We start from the raw sequence: 20,230 nt of genomic DNA on the forward strand, positions 1-20,230 counted from the left end.
ACATACGAGGAGGAGGCGCATCTTCAAAGGCTTCCTGGAGCAAGTGGCCATGTCCGGGGAAGAATACTTGAAGCAAATGGGTCTCTTTAGCTGGGAGAAGCACCCCTTTAGGACAAAGCTGTGTTTCTCTGACTGTGGAAGGTGGAGGGCGCTTTTTCTGTGTTACCAGGCAGCAGATCTAGGACCAGTACATGAGCATTATCGGGAAACAGTTTCCAAACCCCCATTTTAATAAGCATTAGCATCATGGAATGGGCCATCTTGTTAGGTAGTGATCTCCCCATCATTGGCATGTTCAAGCAGAGGCCAGAGGGTACCTTGTCAAAGCTGCTACAAAAGGGACAGGATGACCTCTAAGATCCCTTCCAAGTCCAAGCAACTGCAGTTCTCCATGGGCAGCCGCCGGATGTGGACTGTGACGGAGAGCAGTGTGAGCAGATTAAGTTAGAAGATGCGTGTGCAGTGGTACACTGAGGTACACATGGTGCACCAGGACAGTCCTCCCCACCCTGGGTTTACTTTTAAAACACATGCTTTATTGAAATATAATTTGCACACCATACAATTCACCTATTTAAAATGTACAATTAATTGTGGATTTACCTTAAAAGTGGAAATGGTTTTGTTATTCATTCAATAACTATTTATTGAGTATCTATTAGGTATGTAATACGCTTTGCACTGGTGCTGCAGATCACTGGGAAATAAAGGCCTTGCCCCCCTGGGGGAGACAGGTCAGGGTCCAAACAAAAGAATTACAACCTGGGAGATACACTAAGAGGGTGGTAAACAGAGTCTGAGACAAAGATTAATGGAGCTGGGGAAAGGGGGGACTGGAGAGGTAACATTTAAGCTGGGGGCTGAGTGACAAGGAGATATCTCTAAATGTCGGGAGGATGTTCCAGGCTGAGGGGATAGCAGGGGCAAGGCCCAAGGCAAGGGTGAGTTAGTGGATGGGTGGACCAGGAAGTGCTGGGAGACGTGGTGGCATCCCTGGGGCTCCCCACGTGGGGCCTCCTCTCCGCATGGCCTGGTCCCCAGGAGGCCTGCCCTAGTGCAAGGCAGGTGAGTGGCACCGCCACTTTTCTTTGGCTGCAAGAGCCCTCTCTGTCCACTTTCCTCGGCTCTTTCTTGCTCTCTTACCCTGGTATTGTTTCTTCAATAACAGAATGGTGGCAGGGATCTGAGGAGGTCATGCCACCAACCTCTGCCTCTTGCCCTCCCTGGGTGGCTCCATGCCCCCTGTGTGTGCCCACTGTGTGCCGGACCTGTGCTGTGATCCCCTGGGATGAATCAGAAAGGACTCCCAGCCACACACACTGGTGAGGTCTCCCTGGCAGATTCTGGCAGTCTCCCCTGACCTCTAGAGACAGTGCCTAGGAGCAGCTTGGAGTCTCCCATTTGGTGCCCACTTCCTGTGTGACTTTGGATTCAGTTACTTAAGGTCCACAGTCTTTTTTTTTTTTTTTTTTTTCCTTGAGATAGAGTCTTGCTCTGTCGCCCAGGCTGGAGTGCAGTGGTGCAATCTCAGCTCACTGCAACCTCTGTCACCCGAGTTCAAGCGATTCTCCTGCCTCAGCCTCCCAAGTGGCTGAGATTACAGGTGCCTGCCATTGTGCCCAGCTAATTTTTGTAGTTTTTTAGTAGAGACGGGGTTTCACTATGTTGGCCAGGCTGGTCTTGAAGTCCTGACCTTGTGATCTGCCCGCCTTGGCCTCCCAAACTGCTGGGATTACAGGGGTGAGTCACTGCACCTGGCAATTTTTTTTTTTTTTTGAGACGGAGTTTTGCTCTTGTCCAGGCTGGAGTGCAGTGACACGATTTTGGCTCACTGCAACCTCCGCTTCCTGGGTTTAAGCGATTCTCCCACCTCAGCCTCCTGAGTAGCTGGGATTACAGGAGTGTGCCACCACCCCTGGCTAATTTTTGTATTTTTAGTAGAGACGGGGTTTCACCATGTTCTCCACGCTGGTCTCGAACTCCTGACCTCAAGTGATCCACCTGCCTTGACCTCCCAAAGTGCTGGGATTACAAGCGTGAGCCACCGCCCTGGCCTAGGTCCCCATTCTTTCGTTTCCTGGTCTGTGAAATGGGGATCTGCACCACTCTGGGGAGAGAGGTTCTGAGGTTTGAATGTGATCTCCCCGGCACCCAGCAGGTGGTCCATGAATGTCAACTTCCTCCTACCGCTGGAGTTTCCTCCCAAAAGAGGGCCCAGCTTGCGAGACGATGCGGGGGAGGGGGTGCTGGCGGGGCAGGGGAAGGCAGCCAGTTTGGGGTCCCTTTCCCTGAACTCTGGGACCCCTAGGGAGCCCTCAGGTACGCTGCGCCTGGTCAGCTAGGGGTAGGCGGGATACTCACCCGTGAGTCCAGCTCTTCAGCCAGGAGAGTCCCCGAATCTCCCCTCTCTTCCTCCCACCCGGGAGCCCCACCGCCGAGCCCCTCTCCCGCCGAGGCTCTCCTGGGCCGGCCGGGGCGGCGCGGCTCCTGGCACCTGCTCCCGCCGGGCCGCCCGGGGGCGGGCTCGGAGACGCGGCGGCTGCCCCGGGACGCGCGGGGCCGGGAGCTGCGACTCAGGACCGCCCCGGGCGGCCGCGAGCGGCTGGACGCAGCCGGGTTTGTCCGGAGCGCTCTCCAGGTAGGTGCGGGCGCCGGACTCAGGCCGGCACTCCACGCTGCCCATCCCGGACCCACGCGCCGCGGGGGCAGAGCAGGCGGGAGGGGGCCCGCCGCGTGTTCAGGGCGTAGGTGGCTCTGCAGGGCTGGGAGCAGCGGCGGGGACCCTGCTCGCCTGGTGACCTGGGAAGAACCGCAACTTAACCGGAAACTGAGGTCTAGAGGAGGACAGCAAGGGTGATGGTTAGAAGGACTTCCAGCTCCCATCAGGAGGAGGGAGGGAGAGAGGGTGAGACTCCCGCCCTACTCCCACCCACCTTAAGGAGGGGACCATTCTCTGGAGACAGGGAGCTCGGCCAAATAACCCACTGTCTTTTCTTAAGAAGTTTAGAGAATCCAAAAGTTGATCCACCCCTATCAACACTGAGATGGAATAGAATGGAAGAGGTGGGGGAGGGAAGAGCACCAAAGATCTTTTTGGGGGGGTGCAAAGAGTACTCCTGCCCCCCACCCTCCACCTGATTCACAGTCATTGGAGGCCTTCCTGTCCCGCCCCTTCCAGCCCTCAACGTGCAGAATGTCTCAGCTTCAGCAAGGGGTATGGGGGGCCCCGTGGCCGTGGCCGGAGCACTCTGCTCCCACCCACAACTCAGGAACAGTCCCAGGAGCTCCCAACCCTCAACTCTCCCAGTCACCTCTTGGAAGCGGTGACTATTGGGAGGCAGGGAGGGGGTTCGAAGGAGCTCCCCTTCTGGGGACTATGGAATTGGGCAGGGAGAGCAGGCAAGGGATAAAACCAGGCTGTGCCAGAATCCTGAGCTCTGGTGCTCCTAGGAGAGGGTGTGGGGGTCCTGTGAGCGGGATCAGGGCAACAGGTCAGATTTCTTGGGCTTTGCTTAGTAGCAGAGGCAAGGACAAGGGGGTACAGAGACATCCACCCCATCCTAGAGGCAGCTGCTCTGTGTTGTCACTGTCTGTGCAAGGAGAGATGCAGGTTAGACAGCAAGAAGAACTGACTTTCTGATGGTAGGGTCTTTGGGGGAGTCTCAGTGGCCAGCCGATGTAGGCCCTGTCTTTGGGGGTGTCAGGAGGGACTGAGGCCCTCTGGAGGATGTAGACAACCAGGGGTGAGGACAGAACAGACCAGGGAGGGGAGGAGGTGGGGGACAGTGACATCACCTCTGGACCATCCTGCTCCCTCCCCTCCGGTGCCCTCTCTCCCTTCCTTGGAGCTGGAGTGTTGACTTTCAGCAGCTCACTCCTGAAATCCCCAGCACCTAGAAGGCCCCAGGGGAAGGTGACAGGCTTCCTCTGTCACCACTTCAGATGGGAAGACAGACAACGGCTGCCTTGGGTGTGCCTAGTGGAACCCTCACCTGGCACTTGCACCAGCTGTTGCCCAGTCCCCGGGCCTCCTGCTCTGGCAAAGCAGGGGCATGTGTGCTGGGGGCTGGCACAGGTGACTCACCTCCTCTGGATCCTCTGAGGGCATTTCAGAGTGTGGCCCTGGGTGACCCTGTTTCCCCTTCCTCGCCCCAGGAAGGTGTCTGCGCTGGGAGAGGGCAGTGGGGAGGTGGCAGGGTGGAGAAGCCAGAATGCTCAGCGGCGGTCCCTCAGGGGCACTCAGCGGGTACCCAGACCCAGGAGGGCTCGCACTCTGCTAGGACAGGAACAGATCAGGCTTCTCTTCTTCCAGGTGCTTCTCTCTGCAGCTGGGCTGGCGGGGAGGGCCAGGATCCCACACTCCTGCCTGTGACCCCATGAATGACTGGGATGGGGGCTGCCAGGGCCCTTACTCGCTGCCTTTGCCTCATAGAATGGAGGAGACCTGGCTCTACCTACTTGCCTCTCTTTGTGACTCTGAGGCTCAGTTGCCTCAGGTGTCAAGCCTCGAAGGACCGTTCTGAGGATTCATGGAGGCGATGCTTCTGTTGTGCCCAGGGGGTAACAGGCACTTGCCAAGAATCGTATACCTTGGCCTCCACCCGCTTCCACCTTAGCAGCAGCTGCTCTGTGTGGCCACTGCAATTCAGCCGGCAAAGGACCTAGAAGCCCAATCCCCTCTCTTATTTTATTATTTTATTTTTTGAGATGGAGTCTCACTGTATCGCACAGGTTGGAGTGCAGTGGCGCAATCTTGGCTCGCTGCAACCTCTGCCTCCCAGGTTCAAACGATTCTCCTGCCTCAGTCTCCTGATCACAGGCACCTGCCACTACGCCCGGCTGGGATCACAGGCACCTGCCATCACACCAGGCTAATTTTTGTAGTTTTAGTAGAGATGGGGTTTTCTTATGTTTCAGGCTGCTCTCAAACTCCTGACCTCAAGTGATCCACCTGCCTTGGCCTTCCAAAGTGTTGGGATTATAGGCGTGGGCCACCACTCCCAGCCTATTATTTTTATTTATTAATTTTTTTGAGACAGAGTCTTGCTCTGTTGCCAGGCTGGAGAGTGCAGTGGTGAAATTTTGGCTCACTGCAACCTCTGCCTCCTGGGTTCAAGCGATTCTCCTGCCTCAGTCTCCTGAGTGGCTGGAACTACAGGCACCCACCACCACGCCCGGCTAATTTTTTGTATTTTAGAAGAGATGGGGTTTCACCATGTTGCCACAATGGTCTCAATCTCCTGACCGCATGATCCACTCACCTCGGCTTCCCAAAATGCTGGGATTACAGGCGTGAGCCACCGCGCCCAGCAATTTTTGTATTTTTAGTAGAGACAGGGTTTCACCATGTTGTCCAGGCTGGTCTTGAACTCCTAACCTCAGGTGATCCACCCGTCTTGGCCTCCCAAAGTGCTTGGATTACAGGCGTGAGCCACCACACCTGGCCCTCTCTCTTTAAAGACAGGAAACCAAAGCCCAGCGGGGCAGGTTCTGGCTCAAGGCTGGCTGTCCAGCCAGCCTGGCCTGGTCTTGGAAGTAGGCTGGGGAGGCGGGAGGGTGGCTGTTGGCTGACACGGAGGAAAATGCCAGAGTGTAATTGGGCTTGTTAAGGGTTTGAGGAGGGAGCCCTTCGTGTTCTGCCAAAGGCTGGGGACAGGCCTCGAACCTTCCTCTCTGGTTTTCTCTTTTTGAGAAGCAGACTTTTCTGGAGGACCCCTTTCCCAGGCTGTAGCAGAAACAACCCTCTGCTGCCTGCTTTCTGACCTCCATAGTCCTCTCCATCCAGCCCTCACTGGATAGACAGGCAGGGAATCCCATCACCTCACGGTGGCCAAGGACCTCATGGAAACCCACGGCCCTGACGTGCACTTGTCACCCAGCCAGAAGTGGTGGAGATGGGACCTCAGAGCCCTACCCAAGTGCTCCCCCGACTCCACCCCCCAGCTCCACATTGACGAACACACAGGCAGACAGGCAGACAGAACCTGGGCTACACAGCTCTCCAGCGCAGGTGGTGTGAGCCTGCCTTCAAGTGGGTGGCTCCCTCCCAGGGCCCAACCCCCTCCCTCTCTGCAGCAGTCTCAGTCCATCGCTCAGGGAAGATGGGGATAAGAGAGATTTAGCCTACTTCCTGTAGAAATCTCAGACAAACAGAAAGACAGATGGGTACATGCATATTCTTTTCCCCTGCTTTCTGCTTGTCCTTCCTCCCTACCTCTTTGGCTCTGGCCCCACCTCTTTCTGCCCAGGATGTGCCCCTCTCTGCCTGGCACTGGGCCTGATAGGCCCTGCACGCCCTGCCCCTCCCAGGAGCTCTTCTCCCAATCTCCGAATCTGTGGCCCCCACCACCCATCATTTCAGGTCAGGGCTCGGCAGGCTTTAAGCAGAGGTGGGATAGGGCAGTGGATAAGGACTTGGGCTTTGAGTTCAGGTCCAGCTACAGAACCTCCCAGAGACTGTTCTCTAATCATCTATGCAGTGGGATAACAGGTTAATAATGGTGCTCATCTCATGGAATTGTGACGTTTAAGAGAGACCCTGTCTGGGCATGGTGGCAGATGCCACCATGTAATCTCACTTTGGGAGGCTGAGGCAGGTGGATCACCTGAGGTCAGGAGTTCGAGACCAGCCTAACCACCATGGTGAAACCCTGTCTCTACTAAAAATCCAAAAATTAGCCAGGCGTGGTGGCAGGCGCCTGTAATCTCAGCTACTCGTGAGGCTGAGGCAGGAGAATTGCTTGAACCCGGGAGGCGGAGGTTGCAGTGAGCTGAGATTGCACCATTGCACACCAGCCTGGGTGACAGAGCAAGACTCCATCTAAAAATAAAAAAGAGAAAGACAGGGAATCTTCTAGAATTAGCTCTTGCATCGTCTTTCCATTTGCTTTGAAGTAAGTCCACTGCCCTGCTCTGGGACTCAGTTTCCCCATCTGCTCAAGGCAGCACTTGGACTAGGTCCTGTCCAACTGTAGGTCCGGCTAGGTTGGATCATGCTGGCTTTGTGTAGGGGCCAGGGTTGGGGATACCGAGCTGCCGATGCTCAGGTCAGGGTTAGACAGACCTGTGTGCCCCCGTCACTGCCTACCCTTCCACATTTTCTGACTGGGCTCCCCTAGCTTAGCTGGGGCAGTGTGGCTCCTAAGGGGACAGCTGGGAAGGCTGGGTCAGGCAGGGCAGGCTTCAGCAGGCCCAGCAGCCTGGCTGGGGGGACACGATTAGCCTGGAATCCAGGCGGCCCTGTGAGCCCAGAGGCTATATATCACAGAGGTTTAATCAGCTGCGTGGCAGATATTTGCTCTCTTGGGCCATGTCCCCGGCCCGCCTGTCATAAATTGCACTGAGATTTCAAAATACCCCTGTCCCCATGCTGGCGGGGCAGGCAGCTCTTCTTGGCATGGCCAGGAAAATCTCATTCCTCTGAAGCCTCCACCCCGGGAATGGGACCTCCCCTCTCTCCCCCCACACCCCTGCAACACTTGCACCTAAGACCTCCTTCCTGCCTCCAGCTTGGAGGGTCGGGGAGGATATGGAAAGGCAGGGGAGTCTCTGTGATGACCTCCATCTAGAGGTGAGAAGGTGCAAAATATTGGTGGGGGACTCCATGCAGCAATGGGGGCCTTCTCACAATGGCAGTGACCTCCAGTGTGCCCTCTGTGGGAAGAGCTGTACCCTGGACCCGTGGCATGGCTCCAGGAGACAGCTTCGTTGCCCCTCGGGTGTGGGGGACCGGGGTCTGTCCTGCCCAGGGGGTACCGAATCTTCACCTACCTTCCCACTGGATGTTCGATGCGCCACCTGGAGGCTATCACTGGTACTGCCGCCCGGCCACAACACCCAGCACTTAGGAACCAGGGTCAGATCCATGGTGTGCTAATTTGCTAGGGCTGCCATAACAAAGTACCACAGGCTGGGTGGTACTTAAACAAGAAGATGGCCAAGCGCGGTGGCTCACGCCTGTAATCCCAGCACTTTGGGAGGCTGAGGTGGGCAGGTGAATCACAAGGTCAAGAGATCGAGACCATCCTGGTCAACATGGTGAAACCCGTCTCTACTAAAAATACAAAAATTAGCTGGGCATGGTGGCACACACCTGTAGTCCCAGCTACTTGGGAGCTGAGGCAGGAGAATCGCTTGAACCCGAGAGGCGGAAGTTGCAGTGAGCTGAGATTGCACCATTGCACTCCAGCCTGGTGACAGAGCAAGACTCCATCTCAAAAAAAAAAAAGACACCCATCATATGAATTAGGGCTCACCCGTATGACCTCATTAACTTAATCACCACTTTGAAGACCCCATCTCCAAATAGAGTCACTTTCTAAGGTCCTGGGCGTGATTACTTCAACATATGCATTTTTAACAGTTTATTTATTTATTTTGAAACAGAGTCTCGCTCTGTCGCTGAGGCTGGAATGCAATGGCGTGATCTCAGCTCACTGCAACCTTTACCTCCTGAGTTCAAGCGATTCTCCTGCCTTGGCCTCCTGAGCAGCTGGGATTACAGGCATGTACCACCACATCTGGCTAATTTTTGTATTTTTAGTAGAGACAGGGTTTCACCATGTTGGCCAGGCTGGTCTCAAACTCCTGACCTCAAGTGATCTGCCTGCTTCAGTCTCCCAAAGTGCTGGGGTTATAGGTGTGAGCCACCGTGCTCGACTAACATATGCATTTTTTTTTTATTTTTTTTTTATTTTCAGGCCCATACTGGCTAAACATATGCATTTTGAGGGACACACTTCAGTCCATAACAGGAGAGATGGGCTCAGTCATGACTCGCCCAGGCCCTAGCCTTGGGGTTGCCCCAGCCTGAGGGAGAGACACAGACCTTGCTCTCAGGAAGCCCGCCCCCGACCTCCCGGCCGTCTGAAGCAGAGCCAGGAAGCATGCGCACAGATTTTGGAGAGAAGGCAAAATTCACTGAGCAGCCCCAGAATAGAAATGGTTAGAGGCAGTACGTCAGGCAGGGCAAGTTTCAAGACGTGAATTGGAAAGGAAAGACTGTCTGTGGGAGATGGGGGCAGGGACCACTTGAGGGTTCAGGAGAGGCAGAGAGAGAGAGGCAGAGAGAGAGAGAGAGAGGCAGAGCGAGAGAGAGAGAGAGAGAGAGGCAGAGCGAGAGTGGGGGTGGCAGGCAGAGAGAGAGAGAGAGAGAGAGAGAGGGGAGAGCGCGCGCGAGCGAGAGCGCATGCGCTTGGGGTGGTGGCGGGGCTGTGTTCAGCGGACCCAGGCAGCAAGGCTCAGGTCTCTACTGAAACCACCAACTGTTGCCTGAGCCTCGGTGGCCGAGACAGCAGGGGGCATCTGGAGCCACGTGAAGCAGGGGTTGGGATGGCTTCACACACTGTCACCATGCGTGAATGTCACCCTGCTGGGTGCAGGGTACAGGAAGGTTGTGTTTTTGGCTGGCGGCTGCTGCGGCTCCAGTAAGCACCACATGCCTGGCTGTCACAGGATTGTCAGCGCTTGCTGCGGAGCTGAGAACAGGACTCTCGCTTCCCCAAATCTGACTCAGCTGGCCTTGCCGCTGCCTCTCCCTCAGTGTCCACCTTTCCTCCAAGACCCAAGTCCCCCTCTCTGAGCTTTGTTCTCTGGCCCTCCGAGTCCCCAGGTGTTTTGGCCTCCTTGTGTGTAGATATGTTGGACACCCCTCCAGAGAGTCCCAAGTTTTGTTTTGTTTTCTTTCTGAAATAGAGTTTTGCTCTTGTTGTCCCGGCTGGAGAGGAATGGCACCTGATCTTGGCTCACTGGAACCTCTGCCTCCCATGTTCAAGCAATTCTCCTGCCTCAGTCTTGAGAGTAGCTGGGATTACAGGCATGCACCACCACGGCCTGCTAATTCTATATTTTTATTATTTTTTTATTTTTTATTTTTTTAAAGACAGGGTTTCAGTTTCACCATGTTGGTCAGGCTGGTCTTGAACTCCCGACCTCAGGTGATCCGCCCGCCTTGGCCTCCAAAGTGCTTGGATTACAGGCGTGAGCCTCTACGCCCAGCTCTAATTCTGTATTTTTAGTAGAGACAGGGTTTCACCATGTTGGTCAGGCTGGTCTTGAAGTGACCTCAGGTGATCCACCTGCCTCGGCCTCCCAAAGTGCTAGGATTACAGGCGTGAGCCACCGCGTCTGTCCGAGAGTCCCAAATTTTAATGCTGCTTTGCTTGAAACAGACCCCATTATGCGCCCTTCCACCATCCTCGAGCTGGGGTGTTTCAGAGCGATATAGATGATACAGAGCTCCACCATCTCCAGCCCCTCCTGCTCCCTCTAAGTATTCACAACCATTTGGCCTTCATTCGTCTCCCTCTCTATCCACTCAGGTATGAAGCGGCCACTGAGCCCACCCCCGCTGGCTGGGAAGGAGCCCCCCATATCTGGAGCTGCTGAGTGCCCCCCTCGGCCCCCAGAACCACCTAAACCCAAGCGGGAAAGAAAGCGGCCATCGTACACACTCTGTGATGTCTGCAACATCCAGCTGAACTCAGCGGCCCAGGCCCAGGTGCACTGTGGGGGGCGGGCCCACCAGAGGCGGCTTCGACAACTCAGCTTGGGGAAGAGCCCCTCAGGGCCAGGTCAGTGCAGAGGGACGCTGCTTCCACAAACTTGCTCTGGGGAGGATCTCTGTCTAGGCCCCTCTGAGGGGCTCTGGGTCTGTGGTCTCCCTCCACAGAGGTCTTTGCATCTGGTGTGCAAAGGGGTCTTAGGGTCTGACGCCACCCCCGCCCCCAACAATGCCAGAAAATTTTCTTCTGCATCTGGATAAACCTTCTGTGGGACCTCTCGGAATCTGTGGGTCTGCAGGCCACCTCTTGGGTCTTTGTTTCTGGGGACTCTGTGGGATCTTTTGGGATCAGGACTCCTAAGCAGCACTTCTCCAGCCTGGAGCCCCCTGCTAGCAAAAGGCTTTCAGACAAGGGCCTCATCTGCAGGGTGGCTGTCCAGGCTCTTGCTCAGGTCTGTGGTCTCTGAAGGCCAAGGTCAGCAAGGTACACAGCACTCCAACTCAGGTACAAGGGGGAGGCCCCTCTTCCTTTGGCTGCTGGACTCCCAGCCAGGATTTCTGCATCTCCGTAGCTGGGGCGACTTCGCAGAGGTTTAGCTGTGAGCTTGGAAGGGGCAGCTGGCTGCAAGGCAGATTTCTGGGGGAAATGGGTGAATGCCTCCATGAGGGTGATTGTAGCTGACAGGTGCATAGGGGCCATAGGGAAAATAAGAACGGCCCAGGCTGCTGCGGCCAGGGCAAACAGATTCACATCCAGGCCCAGCGTGGGGAAGTGGGAAAGGCAGGAACTTAGCCCCGGCTCCTGGGGGAGGCCAACAGAAACCTACCTTGCAGCTCAGGTTGGCAGCTTTGTTGGAGGAGACCTTCCTGGTGCCCCAGGGATGTTCTTTTGCCTTTGTACCTCAAGGGTATGTCGCATGTGGTACCCACAGCCCTTATCTCTTTTCACATCTGTCTCCACCCAAAAGACAGACTCAATCTTGGGGCAGGTGGTGAGCAGAGAGATTGGATCTTCCTTGTCTCCAGCCTATAGGATGGTGTGTGTTTGCGTGTGTGTGGAGCGGAGGACACAGTGAGTGCCCCATAAATATCACCAAAAGAGAAGACAGCCCTCAAGAGGGTGTCTGAGGCATCGCAGAAGCGGTTTGAGCAGGAGCAGTTAGTGTTTTTACGTGTCTCTGGCTTGAGGGTACCTGAGAAGGAAGGTGAGGTGAAATGGAGAAATAGATTCTGGAGCCTTTTCTTTAGCAGAAACGTCAAGACTTGGTGGCAAATGGGATGTGGGGGGTCTGGGGCCGTGTCACGCACAGCTCTAGCTTAGGCAGTGCCACAGAGGACAGCTCAGTTACGAGAAAGGGGGGTGCTGAGAGGGAGACAGAACTGGAGGGCCGGTGCTGACTGGGAAGGCCAGTCCAGTGTCTGAGGATGCTGTCTGGTCCTTGTTCCTCTTGTAACACACCCTCTTCAGGGCTGACTTCCTGGGCAGCGGTCCCTGTGGTAAAAGCTCCTCCCTCTCTGATCCTACCAAGGTGAAGGGAGCAGCTGTGGGGAGAGGAGAAAAGATCACAGCTCCAGGGCCAGGTGCAGAGGCTCACACCTGTAATCCCAGCACTTTGGGAGGCCGAGGCAGGAGGATAACTTGAGGTCAGGAGATTGAGACCAACCTGGCCAACATGGTGAAACCCTGTCTCTACTAAAAATACAAAAATTAGCTGGGCGCGGTGGCAGGCATCTGTAATCCCAGCTACTGGGGAGGGGGGAGGCTGAGGCAGGAGAATTGCTTGAACCCAGGAGGCGGAGGTTGCAGTGAGCCGAGATTGCGCCACTGCACTCCAGCCTGGGCAACAGAGACTTTGTCTTAAAAAAAAAAAAAAAAGAAGAAGCTGGGCGCGGTGGCTCACGCCTATAATCCCAGCACTTTGGGAGGCCAAGGCAGGTGGATCACGAGGTCAAGAGATTGAGACCATCCTGGTCAACATGGTGAAACCCCATCTCTACTAAAAATACAAAAATTAGCTGGGCGTGGTGGTGCGCGCCTGTAATCCCAGCTACTCAGGAGGCTGAGGCAGGATAATTGCTTGAACCCAGGAGGCAGAGGTTGTGGTGAGCCGAGATCTTGCCATTGCACTCCAGTCTGGGTAACAACAGCAAAACTCCGCCTCCAAAAAAAAAAAAGAAAAAAAGAAGATGCCAGCAACTGCCCCTGAAGTGAGGGGGTGCAGGGTGAAGGGAAGCACATCCAGACCCTCAGCCGCTCTGAAGGCCTCTTCAAGTTCTGCCCAGGTGGGGACTAGGTCGGTGTGCTGAGAGAACTTAGGTAGAGCTCCCTCGGCGAGGGCTCCCTGGGGAAAATGCAGAGAGCTGCAGCCATTCCCGGAGGCGGAGGCTGAGTGTGAGCACCTTAATGCACTGCATTGGTCCTAGGCACTCAGTGTCCAGGGCGCCATGCCAGACTGAGGCACGACGTCTCAGGCCTGTGGCAGCCAGGAGGGCACTTTTCCATGGGAGCTGTCACTTTGATTAGGGGCCTGCGGGGCTGGAGGCTTCTGCAGTGACAGGCAGTCACAGGCAGTGAGGCAAGGACCCTCTCCTGCTCACGTCCCCCAAGGCTGTCTGTGGGAGGAAGATTGGGGGATGGCTCTCCCCTCTCTGAGCCTCCTAGCCAAGGTCTCGGTCAGAGGCCTCCTTCCTCAGCAGCACCCAGCTCCTGGAATTCTCACTCCCAGCCCCGAGTGAGCCTCCAATACCTTGGAGGGGCACAGGCGGAGTAAGCAGCAGGAGCCCACACTTTGTCTCCCTCCTCCAAGCACTGCCCCGACTTACCCTGCCCACCACCTCTGCCTCCTACCCAGGAGGCCCTTTCATTCTTCTTTTTTTTTTTTTTTAAGACGGAATCTCACTCTGTCACCCAGGCTGGAGTACAGTGGTGTGATCCCAGCTCACCACAACCTCTACCTCCCAGGTTCAAGCAATTCTCCTGCCTCAGCCTCCCGAGTAGCTGGAATTATAGGCACCTGCCACCACGCCTGGCTAATTTTGTATTTTTAGTAGAGACGGAGTTTCACCATGTTAGCCAATCTGGTCTCTCAACCTCAGGTGATCCTCCTGCCTCGGCCTCTCAATGTGCTGGGATTACAGGTGTGAGCCACCACACCTGGCCACTTTCATTCTTCAGGAATGCATCTTGAACCCTCTTCCACCCCTCTTGGCCTTCTTCTCAGTGGGGGTGTGGCACAGAGACCTTCCCCAGAAAAAGGCTGAACTCCATGACCCTATGGACCATCACACACCCCACCCCCCAAATAACTTTAAGTAATTCTCCGACATCTGCAAAGAAACAGAGGTTTGCTGTCCCCTCACCCTAACCTCTGATGCAGATGTTGAACCAGCACAGGGCATCGGGAGGACAGCTGGGCAAGGAGCCATGATCTACCCCCAGCCCCACGTGGAGCATCTTCAGTGTGACATTCCCTCCTCACCCCGCTATCCTAGGCACAGATGATGACTTTCAGTTCTCACTTTATAAACTGGAGAGTGGGGCTCAGGGGGATTAGGTGATACCCAAGGCCGCACAGTTGGGTTTGGGTCCTAGGTTTCTGACTCTATTTTGTTTTGTTTATTGAGACAGCATCTTGTTCTGTTGCCCAGGCTGGAGTGCACTGGCCCAATCATAGCTCACGGCATCCTCTACCTCCTGGGCTCAAGCAGTCCTCCTCCCCCAGCCTCCTAAGTGGTGGGACTACAGGCATGCCCCACCACACCTGGCTAAAATTTTTTTTTTTTTTTGAGACGGAGTTTCGATCGTTACCCAGGCTGGAGTGCCATGGAGCGATCTCGGCTCACTGCAACCTCTGCCTCCTGGGTTCAGGCAATTCTCCTGCCTCAGCCTCCGGAGTAGCTGGGATTACAGGCACGTGCCACCACGCCCAGCTAATTTTTTGTATTTTTAGTAGAGATGGGGTTTCACCATGTTGACCAGGATGGTCTTGATCTCTTGACCTCGTGATCCACCCACCTCGGCCTCCCAAAGTGCTGGGATTACAGGTGTGAGCCACCGCGCCCGGCTAAATTTTTATTTTTAAAAATTTTAGAGACAGGGTATATTAGTCAATTTTCACGCTGCTGATAAAGACATACCAGACTGGGCAATTTTCAAAAAAAAGAGGTTTAATGGACTTACAATTCCACATGGCTGGGGAGGCCTCACAGTCATGACGGAAGATGAAAGCCACGTCTCACATGGTGGCAGACAAGAGAAGAATGAGAGCCAAGCCAAAGGGGTTTCCCCTCATAAAACCATCAGATCTCATGAGACTTATTCACTACCATGAGAACAGTATGGGGGAAACTGCTTCCATGATTCAGTTATCTCCCACTGGATCCCTCCCACAACACAAGGGAATTGTGGGAGCTACAATTCGAGATGGGATTTGGATGGGGACACAGCCACACCGTCCCATCACAGGGTCTCACTATGTTGCCCAGGCTGGTCTCAAACTCTTTGCCCCAAGCGATCCTCCTGCCTCGGCCTCCCAAAGCGTTGGAATTATAAGCGTGAGCCACTGCACCCAGCCTCAGGTTTCTGACTCTAAATTCTATCTCACACTCGTCTCTGATGCCTGGCTGAGGAGAGGAACATATATCAGGAGCAACTGAGCCATGTTTGAGCATGGGGAGGAGTACAGCCCAGAGAGGGCAGGCTGTCCCAGCAGATGATTCCACAAGTGACCTGGGGCCACTCCTCTGCCCTGTCCCTTGATGTGTGCTTAACTAAAAAATGGGAAGATGCCAGCCATCTGGCTAGGGATGGGGAGAGTAGCTTCTTAAAGCCAACCAGTCCCTCCTCTGTCTCTTGGTAGAAAGAACCCAGCCATCCAATTCGGAGTGGACCTGCCCCACGGCCCCCAGCATCCATCGCAACATGACACAGGAAGGAAGAGGAGGGGATTTCTGAAATGACTTAAGCTCTGGCTTGCTGAAATGGCCAGAACTTTGGTCAGGTAGTGCAAGGTAGACAGTATGGGAAACCGGAAAGCAGAGATCGAGTCAGACTACAGTGGATTTCAGGGCCGAGACGGCTGTAGCTGCCCACATGTCCCTGTGCCTTCCAGCGGGAGAGGGGTAGTGGTCAGAGTGGCAGGTCAAAGCTGGGCTCCCCTACTCTATGCCCTCAGACCTCCCCTAGCTCCTGTTCAAATCAGTCCCTCCATTCCCTCTCCAAGTCTTTGACTGCAGAAGCCTCTGGCTGCATCCTGGGCCCCAGAGATCAAAGACCTTGAGCTCAGGTCATGCCTGAGTCACTGGCTTGATGAGCTTCTCACCCCCACCCCCTGCAGATGGATTAATTTCAGTCCCATCAGGAGGCCCCGCAAGCCCTCCAGCCTGTCCTTCATTCTTCAGTATCTCCCTGGGTTGCTGTTTCCTCCCCAGTCACCACCTCCCACATACATACGGAGGCCTTTGGGTGCATGCTGCAAAGAAACTGAGCTCCCCCAAGTCCACTGAGAAGTTCTTCTTTGCAGTCTGACCTGCCTCTGCCGCTATTCTCCCTTGGTGGCAGGTGACATAAGTGCCCCACGGGCTTCCTGAATGTCATCACATCCCCCTCCCCCAGGTGTGACCCTGACCATTGGCATCCCCCTCCCCCAGGACCACCAGGAAAAGCAAGGCTGTCTGGGTAGAGAATTAGGGGGCTTAGCTCAGATCCCTGCCCTGGAAGGAGACAAAGATTCTGTCTGTGTTTCTGGGTGGGTTAATTAGCTCTGGGCTTGAGTTTCCTTCCTCTCCCCACACAAACAACTCCTCCCCCACAAAACCCCTTCCTAACAAACCTGTTTTCAGGAGCTGCTGCTGCCAACTCCTCCCAGATCTTCTTTGTGAGTGTTGGCTGCTCCAGAGATTACAGGTTATTGTCTGGTGGAGACAGGATGCTGAGGGGGTGGGGGGCTAACACTGAGACCTGGGCTTGGAATGCAGGACTGGATCCAGCTGTGGGCTGGCTGCCTCCTTCCCCCACTCTGCCCACTCCCACCCACCAGGTGCTCAGGGCAGTAAGAGCCAGCTTTTAGGAAGAGGAGGGAAAGGAATGAGCGAATGGAGGGGAGAAGAATGGGGGCTCTGGAGTGGGCAGGGGAGGGGTGTCAGGAGTTCTAGTGGGTGTCAGGGGTGTGGTGGCTCATGCCTGTAATCCTAACACTTTGGGAGGCCAAGGCAGGAGAATCATTTGAGGTCAGAAGTTTGAGACCACCCTGGCCAACATGGTGAAACCCCCTCTCTACTAAAAATACAAAAATTAGCTGGGTGTGGTGGTGGGGCGCCTGTAATCCCAGCTACTTTGGAGGCTGATGCAGAAGAATCGCTTGAACCTGGGAGGTGGAGGTTGCAGTGAGCCGAGATTGCGCCATTGCACTCCAGCCTGGGTAACAAGAACGAAACTCCATCTCAAAAAAAAAAAAAAAAAAAAAAAAGAAGTTGTAGTGGATCAGATAGATAAACTCCCTGCTCTCCTACCTGGCATTGCCCAGGTAGCAGATCCAAGGGTCCAGGCAGAACACTAGACTAACAGTGGCAAGACACCTAGATCCCCACTCCCAATCCCACGTGGCCAGTGCTCCTAGATAAAGTGGCAACACCTGTCTGAGGCTCAGTTTCCTCTTCAGCAACAGCAGCATCCCCTTCTATTTAAGGCATGGTGAAGAGAGGATGAGTGAGGCTGAGCAGGAACGGGCTCCTGCGGCAGCAAGTCCTGAGGCAAGAGGGCGGCCAGAGCCGTCCAGCAGGCAGAGCAGGGCAGCAGCTCCTTCCCTGGAGGTCCCTGAGGACAAAGTCAGCCCTTCCAACCCTTGCTTCAGTGTAAGAGGCCCCGGGCAAGGGACTCCTCTGGGAGTGGGGTGTGTGATGGATGCTCCCTGGTACCCTCCCCCAGGTTGTGGTCTGCGCATTTGTCCCCACACTTCTCCCTTGGGGGAAGAACATGCCCTGTTCTTTCCACCTGCAATTGGGATGGGAGAAACCAGAGAATGGGCAGCTCCTTCCTGGCAAAAAGAGACAGGGCCCAGGAACGATGCTGCTTTCCAGGCAGAACCAGGAGTCCCTCCCTCGCGCCCTCCCCTCCTGTCCCTCACATCCCCCCCCTTCCCTCTGTCACTCTGGCTGGGTTTCATTTGCTCCAGGTTCTGCGCTCCACGGTGCCTCCAAAGGCAGAGAATGCTCTTGGGTGAGTGCTGAGGACGCCTGGGCTGGGAGGTGGGGAGAGGGCTTAGGTGAGGGTGGTCCTCTCCCTTCTCCCCAGCCTGATTCTTTCCTGCTATCGTTGGCCCCCAAAAGTTGTCTGTCAGAGACGCCAGTAGCCAGTTGACTCAGCCAGGGCTGGGCAGGGAAGCCCCCACTCTGGCCGAGAACAAAGGTGGAAGGAGGGGCAGGAATGGTGGGGAGCTGGAGGTCCACCCTGCAGGAAACAGGGGTGCTGGACATCTGGGCAAACGCCTGTCCAGGCAGCCAAAGGTTCCTCGTATCAGACCTCACCTTTACCACCTCTGAGGGGCCAGGGGAATGGGAAGACATCCGAGGGGAGTGAAGAGGGAGCTGTTACTGCAGCAGAGAAAGAGAAGCAGACAGAGGGAGATGGAAATCAGAGGTGCTTCCTCCCTGAGATCTGGCCAGTGTACTGGGGTCCACACTAATGCCTCCTGCCTTTATCCGTGGTCTCTCAGCTCACCTCTCCACACGGAGGGTTGCCTGGCCTTTTTTGAGGGAGATAGCCATCACCCATCAAAGGGTGTTTGGGGGAACCCTTTCCTTGGGGGCAAAGGCCTGGAGGGGAACTGGGGGCAGAGTTTCTTTTGTGACTGGGCTTTGGGGTCTTTCTCCAGCTTGGGGGGAGTCTGCACATCCTGAGTGCCAGATGACCCAGAAGTGGCTCAGGGGCTCTGGAGAATGTGGGGGTGAACCCCCTGGCCATGGTGGGAGTGGGCACGTGGTGGGTCTTGGCTCAACCTCCCACTCCCCCCTTTGTCTCTCTCTCTCGTGGACTCCCATATTCTTCGCAAAGTTTAGGTTTTATCCATGATAGAAATGACAGTGTCAGTATTTGAGATGTGTTGTGTGCAGGCAAGTGCCTCTGGGAGGACCCTATTGTCCACCCTGTGACTTGGGGATAGTGGGGTGGGAGAAAGTGGGAAAGAGACTCTGTTTGGAGATATGCTCTTTTAAGTCCGACGCGTTTACTTTTGTAAGGGGGCGGGTGTGCGCACACCGATCTCTGCATCTGCATATGGCTCTTTGTGTACATGCATCTGTCCTTGTGAAGGTGTGTGCCACTGTGTGCCCATTGCTGTCCGCGTCTATATCTGTAAGGGTCTGCATGTTCCTGTGCGTCTGTCTCTCTGGGTATGTGTATACACAAGCATGTCTCTGTTGCTCGTGCCCATCTGTGTATGCACGCATGCTCTTGCGTGGCCAGTGTACCTGCCTTTGACTCCCAGCCAGCATGGGTATCTGTGTATCTTGGCATCAGTACCACCTCCATATGTATATGAATCTCGTGTGTAGATAGAAGACATCGTTTAACTGTGGGGAGAGGTATGTATGTGTGTGCCTTGATGTGTATACCTGTCACTATCCATGGGTGATATGGGCCCCAGGTTGTGTGTCTGTGCTTGTGTGTGTGTGTGTGAGTGTGTGTATGTCTGTCTGTTTCTCAGTTGTGGTAAAGTAGCAGGATGTGGTTTTCCCAGATCCTCTCCCTTGGTGGCCACCAGGGTGATGTTATTTCATAAGATGTCTGCTCTGTGCCCTGCCCCAGCCTCAGTTGGACCTTTGGGGGCAGCCTCTTCTCCTGTACTTGGTCTGGCTTGCTCATACCTCTGACCATACCCCACCCTCTTGAGGCAGTGGCCAATGAGCCATGGCTACTCCAAGACACTTACGGTGGCTGTTCTGCTGCAAAACGCCATCCAAGAAGACCTACCCGCATCCTGACCCTTTCGGGGTGCAGAATTCTAGACCTCAGGGCTGTGTGGTGCCATTCGGAGGCAGCTGTGGGGGCTGCGGCATCTCCCTTCATTGGAGTGTAGCCAGGAGTCAGGCGGCCACACGTGTGTGTGCATGTGACTCGCGCACCATCCCGCAGCCCTGGGGCTGGGGTTCACAGTGAATGTCAGAGGCAGACGGTGGGTGGCATAGAGCCGTGCTGCATGGAGGATGCTGGGGCGGGGGAGTTCCCAGCAGCCACTGGTGGGGCCAGCACCGCAAATCAACATGCACCCTAGGCCTTTTGCAGGAGAGCAGTGTACCCAATTGTGAGGGGACTGGAAGGCATTTCTGGGTGACTGCTGTCTGGAAGGGGAGACGGGTCATCAAGTGCTTCCAGATTCCCTTGATCCACAGCAGCAGACCTGCTCCCTCTCTGAATGGCCTCCACACCAGCACCTCCTTGGGTCTTCAGACCCATTTCTGTCCTGCCCTAGCCTCCTCCCCGGGTTGTCAGTCCCACTATACAGATGAGGAAGCAGGCTCGTGGCTAAGTGTCCAGTCCAAGGCCTCAGAGTTAAATATAACTGGAGCTCCATCCCAGGCCTCTGGATTCCATCCCTCCAGTTCTGGAGAGTTGTGGTGCCACAACCGCACATTCCTCCTGCTGGGAACCTCCTCGGTTCACCTCTCAGGGTAACACAGACAGGGTGAGGGTTGGCTGTATCTCAGAGTTCTAGGAAGAGGTCACTTCCACCT

General features: G+C 55.2%; 1 protein-coding gene across 2 annotated transcripts in view; it reads left to right on the plus strand.

Annotated features, from left to right (window-relative positions):
* ZNF385C (zinc finger protein 385C) overlaps positions 1-20,230 on the plus strand; it is a 66,099-nt gene that overhangs the window by 21,420 nt on the left and 24,449 nt on the right. For both annotated transcript variants that reach the window (XM_012444076.2, XM_012444075.2), the window contains exon 2: positions 10,320-10,571. In XM_012444076.2, the coding sequence (XP_012299499.2) occupies positions 10,322-10,571 (250 nt within the window). In that variant the 5' untranslated portion in view covers positions 10,320-10,321. The remainder of the gene's footprint in view (positions 1-10,319; positions 10,572-20,230) is intronic.

Source organism: Aotus nancymaae, unplaced genomic scaffold (assembly GCF_030222135.1).
Source record: "Aotus nancymaae isolate 86718 unplaced genomic scaffold, 86718_ANA_hifiasm-v0.15.2.pri h1tg000089l, whole genome shotgun sequence".
Taxonomy (NCBI): Eukaryota; Metazoa; Chordata; class Mammalia; order Primates; family Aotidae; genus Aotus; species Aotus nancymaae.